The following is a 6,416-nucleotide window of genomic DNA, read 5'->3' on the forward strand; positions in this document are numbered from 1 at the left end:
TTTTTTCCAGAATGACCTAAGCAGCCCAGGATTAGGTACAACTGAAGAAAGACGTAGATATGACGTAGCTGTTACTAAGGGTGACGTCAGTTTAAGGCTTCAGAGGTTGAGTGCTGTTTGACGATGTAAATTTGCGGGTCGAGAATTAACTCAAAATTGAAATAACTATTTTCAAAAGAGTACTTAATGCTTACATTCTGTGTGTCTAAATTTAGAGGAAAGTCAGGGAGTAAGCTTCACTGATTACTTTCGCGAAACATCAATGAACTTTGGATTATCGGGTCACCGCACACACGACTGTGACGAAAGCGGGCAGCGGGAGCTAGTCATAACAAAGATGTTTTCAAAACTGGGGAATAGATATTGTTCGTACAACTGTTTATTTAAAAAAATGAGAGTTAAGCAAGTTTAATAAAAATAAAACAGAATAACGAATGTTTTCTAAAATTATTGCTCTGTTGTGACCGTTTTTCAGCAGTTCCATTTCCAAAAGATTAAATCAAAAATCCCACTGTTTGTTTTGGATGAAGCAAGGGAAGTAAAAGGCAGCGAAGAAACATGTCTTTTCACAAGGTCTTCTCTGAAACGGATAATTGACGGAAACGCATGTTGGGCGTCAACAATAGGGACCTTAAGCTGCAAGACGGCAACGACGACGACGACGGCAAGAATACAATAGCACTAATTGCGCTATTCAATAGATACTCGTTGGAATGTACGAAATACTGTGCATCATTGCCGTCTTGTGCTAAAAGTAAGACGTGAAATGTCCTATTTTTACGTACTAAAGAGAACGGCTACGCCATAAGGTTATCTTTGCTGATTTTCGTTATAAGTAAAGCGCTCCCAAAAGACGTCATTTCGCTCTAAAACGGGGATGCTTATTGAGTAAAATACTAGGTAAACACGAAATGACGATACAATAGAAGGTTGAAGCGCCTCAATTTCGCCGACGTTGTCGCCCACGTTGCCGTCCTGCAGCTTAAGGTCCCTGCTGGGGATAGGTAGGACGCTACACACACCACGGGCAGCCCAAGCCATTATCCTGACCGAAACGTCCATTATTATGTTCTTGGAAAGCATGAAATTTACAAGATGGAAAAATATTATAACCATTCAACTTGGGCGTAATGTTTTCCCATTTCACATCAGGTGTGCATGAGAAGACAAATGAATATGGATTCTTCGATTGCACGTTACGTCATCGCGGCCATGTTGGTACCATTTAACAAAAGATTTCTCATTAGCATCCATTGTTAACGGTACCACAATGGCGGCCATGTTTTTGTCTTTTAACTGTCTTGGGAATGCTTGCAACCCATCAATACAACTCAAAGTATCTTAATTCCAAAAGAATGACACATGATCTGAAGTGGGAAAACATCCAGGGAAACAAAAACGTTTTGTTTTGCTCGCAATAGTTTATATTCCCCCTTTCGCTAGTTTTTTAGTCACTTTATTTGAGTCATTTTGGTTGATTAAAATGAAAAAATGCAAAAATAAATGAGAATTCAACATGAAGTTAAAGACAAGGCAAAGTTTATTACGTTTGAAAGATATTTATGCCGATTCACTTCAAGACAAAAATACATACTTTCTGAATAATCAAAATTCAAAAACACAGAAATAATAAGTACAACAAGTCACTTCGTAAACGAATAAGAAACACCTTTGGAAAAAGGATAATGCTAATAGAATCATAAGAAACCAATTAAATTCAAAATGAAATACTGTAGAATCCATTTAACCCATGAAATATATATTAATCCAATTATAACTACATCCCACAACCTATAGGTATCCTGAGTGCAGCCCGACTTTAGCTCTCTTAGAATTAACCCACAGACAAGTTTGGCCTGGTGCAGGCTACAAAAAGGCTGCAAGTTAGTAGTTTCTAAGGCACAGATAAAGCCAGCCAGGTTGAAAGCACCACCAGCAGTTTTATTATATCAAGCTAGTTGAAAAGCAATAGAAATAATAAAAATCTTGGAAATTTTGCCAAATCTGTCACAACATTGTTTTGGCTGCCTCTGCTGACTGGATATCATTGACATATCAGCATAGCCAATCAAGAGGGCCGGATTCACAAAAGTTACAGGTCTAAAGATGTGAATCATGTTTCATTAAGCTAAAAAAAATTCTGAAAAAAGTTTGCTTGATGAAATGATAATTCTGGCGTTGTTTTTTAATTATTAGGTTATGACTTGTTGAATTTTGTTTCATGGGTAATAAGCAAAATATTTCTAAAATAATATCATGTGAAGTACAATGTTTAAAAAAACTGATCCCACTTGAACACTCATATCATTCAAAATGCATACCTCCAACACCCTATCATACAACATCTTACCCCAAAAATGATGCTTCATTTCAGGTAATGTATGACATAGCAAGTTTGATCAAAAAATAAGGTGAAATAAAAAAGCAGTTTTCTCAGTTAGCAAAAACATAATGCATTATCATCTACTTTTGGCACCCATTAAATACTGAATCAAATATGACAACCAATTAAAATAACTATTGCTCTGGACTGACTAGCCTCGTATTCACATGCAAAGACTCTTTCACATGTGAGAGGCTAGTCATCAATCCAGAATATTTATTCAAAATAGTGGCCATATTTCAATTCAGTGTATGCCTTTTATGGGATCCTTTCATGCATTTGAATCATACAGAAGCTAGACAATATGTAAGCACCTAGATTTGGTAACTGAGGAAGTCCTACTTATGTGCATGGAAATGTGTATAATAATAATAATAATTATAACTTGAAAAGTCAAAGTCTTCTAGGCTATAAAAAAGATTTATGGAAGAGATTATAATAACAATTCTGAATTCATGTCAAATTACCACTAAGTTTGACATACCAGGTTTTTTAAATTATCAAAGGAATGATAACTAATATACAAGATGTGCAAACTGGCTTTTCATTTTAAAGTTTAAAAAGAAATTGACTAGAATAATTTATGCAATTACTGACAACAAGAAAAGACAGTATTGTGCAGTTCCAGAAAAATACTTACAAACGTGATTCAATTTTACTCATTTGGAGGGACGAATAGGGAAAACTATAAACAAATTGTGGTTCTTAGAAGGTCTGGGGAAAATGAGGGAAGAATAGGGAAAAATTTAAAGAAATTGTCGTTCTTGGAGGTCTGGCGAATAATTCAGCATATTTGCTAAAATTTGGAAATAAGCATTCGTTTTCTCTAACAAGTGAAGGAAATATTTTGGAAATATTATATTTTCTGTAGCTACACAATAAAACAAGATAGGCAAGTCTTTTACTGTTTCCACACAAAAGAGTATTTTCTTGATGGATTGTTTTGTTTGTTAGGCTGGTTTTCTGTTATCTTGTGTAGAAAATGTTTTAAACTCCCAAATTTTGAAAAAAGATACAAGGCAGATGAATCTCAAACCTGAAGACTATCATTACAGGACTAACTACTGAATTTGTATTCTGACCCGATTATAGGCCCCTCTCTCCAAGAGGAAGGTGCTTGATCGCTCCACATTCTTTGCATAAGCGCTACACTTGGCTTCTTCATTGGAGGTACCATTGATTTGCACTGCAACAATGGGAGATAGCCATTTTCCTTGACCACGGTATGGGAAAAAGCCAACAGGGAAGCCAGGAGTTTGCTCTGGATACACTTTTGCCTAAAAAAGAACATTTTGCATAAGATAAAGATAATCAGGGAATTATGCCTTCTTCTCCCCAATGGGACCTGGATTTGAGTCTTGAGTGTCGTATGTGTTTTGAGTTGCTTTTTGGTTCTCTCCTCTGTTTTGAGGTTTTTCTCCAAGTTTTACTCCCTCCACAAAAAATAAATGAAAACACTCTGTGTTATATTCTAGTAACCCTACCAAATTATGTACTGTAAACCTTTGAAATAATAATAATAAGCCCCTGATATTGTTCTTCTAGTGTTCCAAGACTTATTTTCAGAGAGTTAGAGTATTTTTTATGACCAATAAAATATATTCAATTAGGCAATGATAGTCAGAAGTCTCACCCCCTCACACACTATCTTGATATAGCTCAGGCCATCATCAGGTTCAGGCACCCAATCATAAACCTTAAAGTTAAAAAGAAATTTAAAAAATCATTAAGAATCGCAAAGTTGGAATGTCTTTTATAAAAGTCCAAGGACAAAACTGAATTAGTTACATAGTCATACCTTGTTCATCTTCATAAAGAAGCAAGGTGCACCATCACCATACCCATAACTGAAACCATTTGCGTTACTGTAGCAAGGACCAAGCTGTGTCAGATCAAACTTGCATTGCTTTTCTTGACCAGAAGGCATAGGCTTAGTGGAAGTGAAGTTGCAGTACTCTGCAGCAAAGTCAGTGTCATTTTGCTGCTTGTATGCTGAAAATCAAAGATTTTAAAGACAAACCTTACTGTATGGACACTCCAGTCAAAACCTCTCTTACTAGGAATGCTTTGTTTTTCTTCTGTATTATGGTTGGTTAACATTAGATTGAAAGTAAAACTATGAGCAAAGATTTGAATTAATATTAAAGCAGGGCTTACAATAATGGCCAGGGAGTTGCTGGTCATGATGATAAGCAAGGCAAAGATGTGGAAGTTCCAATCACGGTCAGACATTATCCAATTGCCAGCCATTATTTCTAAGCCCTGCAAAGTAGCGTAATTACAGTTTATTGTACTTACCACTCAAAAAATCATTAATAGAGTTAACGTATCCATTATACTCTCCACTTTTATCTTTATTGAAATTTGATATCTTGTGTGAAGGTGAAATTCTGAGGGCTGAAAAAAAAAATGTCCACAACCTTGATACTTTTACTCTAACTGTACAACTAAAAGATTCAACTTATTCTTCTTGCAACATAACTGATTTAAATGAAATCTTTTTCAATGAAATCAATATGAAATCAATTCTCCACGAATTTGTACCCCAGTTTCCTATGAATCAAAAGATTATAGCAAATTGGGAACTATAAGAAGCTTAAAATCTTGATTTATTTCCTTATGATCTGAACACCAAGCCTATCATGTTGTTTACTTAGTCCAAATGTTTAATATTGTTCAAAATATATGGGATAAATTGATTTTCGTCGTTTTATAATACCTTTGGGTGTAATATATTACACAACATTTGGTCTCCTGCAAAGTAACACATGTTGTGTTACATGTCATTACCAAGAGTGTAACATAATACTTCAAGCATGCAGAGGAATATGTATTTTCAATCCACTCAATCAAACGGTCTCAATCAAGAACAGTAAACAAAGGCCTCAATCTGCACTAAAAAACTTACTTAAAATTTCACAAGACCCCCATAGCTTGCCTATATAACTACTTCTTTTGTTATCCCAAAGCATTCGCTCTTCTGAGAATATATTTGTCCTTCATATCCAGCGCTACGCCCCCTCTCCATTACATATGAGTAAACTTCATGAATTAAAAACGATTTTACGTCTGTTCTTGTACAACTGAATTATTGAATAGAAAGACTGCCTAGTCATTGGATTAGGCAGCAGATAGCCGGTAAGATGCCAGGAGCAAAATCTTGAACCTTATTGCAAAATACAATAACTGGAGCGATTTCCCTACATTATACTCATAAAACCTTACAAAAATAATAAAATATTGAGGTACATAAACAAATCTATATTGTTTTCGGTAATTTATTAGAATGCTTGTCGTCAGTGATGCATAGAAGCCTTCTACTGTTAATTAAATTCAATATTCTATAGGGAAACCACTGGCTTGTCCTTGTTATAATGAACTCAAATGCTTGCTAAAACTAAGCAAGAAATATGAGTTTTTTTGCAAATCTGAAGAGCATCATATTTGAAATCTAACTGCATGAAATATTCAAAGACTCTTGTGAGTCGTTTACTGTTAGAGATAGAGACTTATACCCACCAGATCTGCCAGCGAGGTATTGAGTAAACTTTGGCCCCTCAGCTTTTGCTGGGTCAGGCATTGTAGCTAAAAATACGTTCAGCATCGCAGCGAAGAAGCCGGCCAGACACAAGTAGAAGATGATGAAGAATACAGTAATCTTCCCTAAAAAGAAAAAGAAAGTCGAAATAAGTTTAAGAGAATGGAGTGAAAAGCACTTGCACGGCAAAAATCTCAATGGCCGTTGAAACAATCCCAGTTTGCGAAACGCCGGCAATGGCCGCCAGAGCTAAACCAAACGAGGCAAAAATGTCGTTGGAAAACTAACCCCAGCTCTCGGCACCTCTTCCCATCACTTCTCCTTTCTCTTTGTCGTAGAGAAAAGTGCCAAAGGCCTTTGCATTTCGTACAACCTGCTGCCATTTCGACAATCCTTTTGGTGACTCTGCGTACGCCATCTTGGAAGTCCAACCACGCTGTGAGCGAGAGTGCCGTGAGGTACGAGATCACGTGATACTCTTTAATGTAACTATCC

At 36.1% G+C, this 6,416-nt stretch overlaps 1 protein-coding gene across 1 annotated transcript; it reads right to left on the minus strand.

The window, feature by feature from the left end:
* Positions 1 to 1,522: 1,522 nt before the first annotated feature.
* On the minus strand, positions 1,523 to 6,363 carry LOC116291650 (sodium/potassium-transporting ATPase subunit beta-1). Its single transcript, XM_031698836.2, has 6 exons — positions 6,210 to 6,363; positions 5,903 to 6,046; positions 4,682 to 4,780; positions 4,182 to 4,375; positions 4,017 to 4,079; positions 1,523 to 3,660 (listed from the first exon to the last, which is right to left on the minus strand). Exons 1-6 carry the CDS (start codon positions 6,337 to 6,339, stop codon positions 3,445 to 3,447), a joined length of 846 nt encoding a protein of 281 aa, XP_031554696.1. The 5' UTR covers positions 6,340 to 6,363; the 3' UTR covers positions 1,523 to 3,444.
* Between the last annotated feature and the right edge of the window lie 53 nt (positions 6,364 to 6,416).

Source organism: Actinia tenebrosa, unplaced genomic scaffold (assembly GCF_029948245.1).
Source record: "Actinia tenebrosa isolate PJP-AT-01 unplaced genomic scaffold, QUT_ActTen_1.0 PGA_scaffold0__85_contigs__length_37466705, whole genome shotgun sequence".
In the NCBI taxonomy this organism is placed as follows: Eukaryota; Metazoa; Cnidaria; class Anthozoa; order Actiniaria; family Actiniidae; genus Actinia; species Actinia tenebrosa.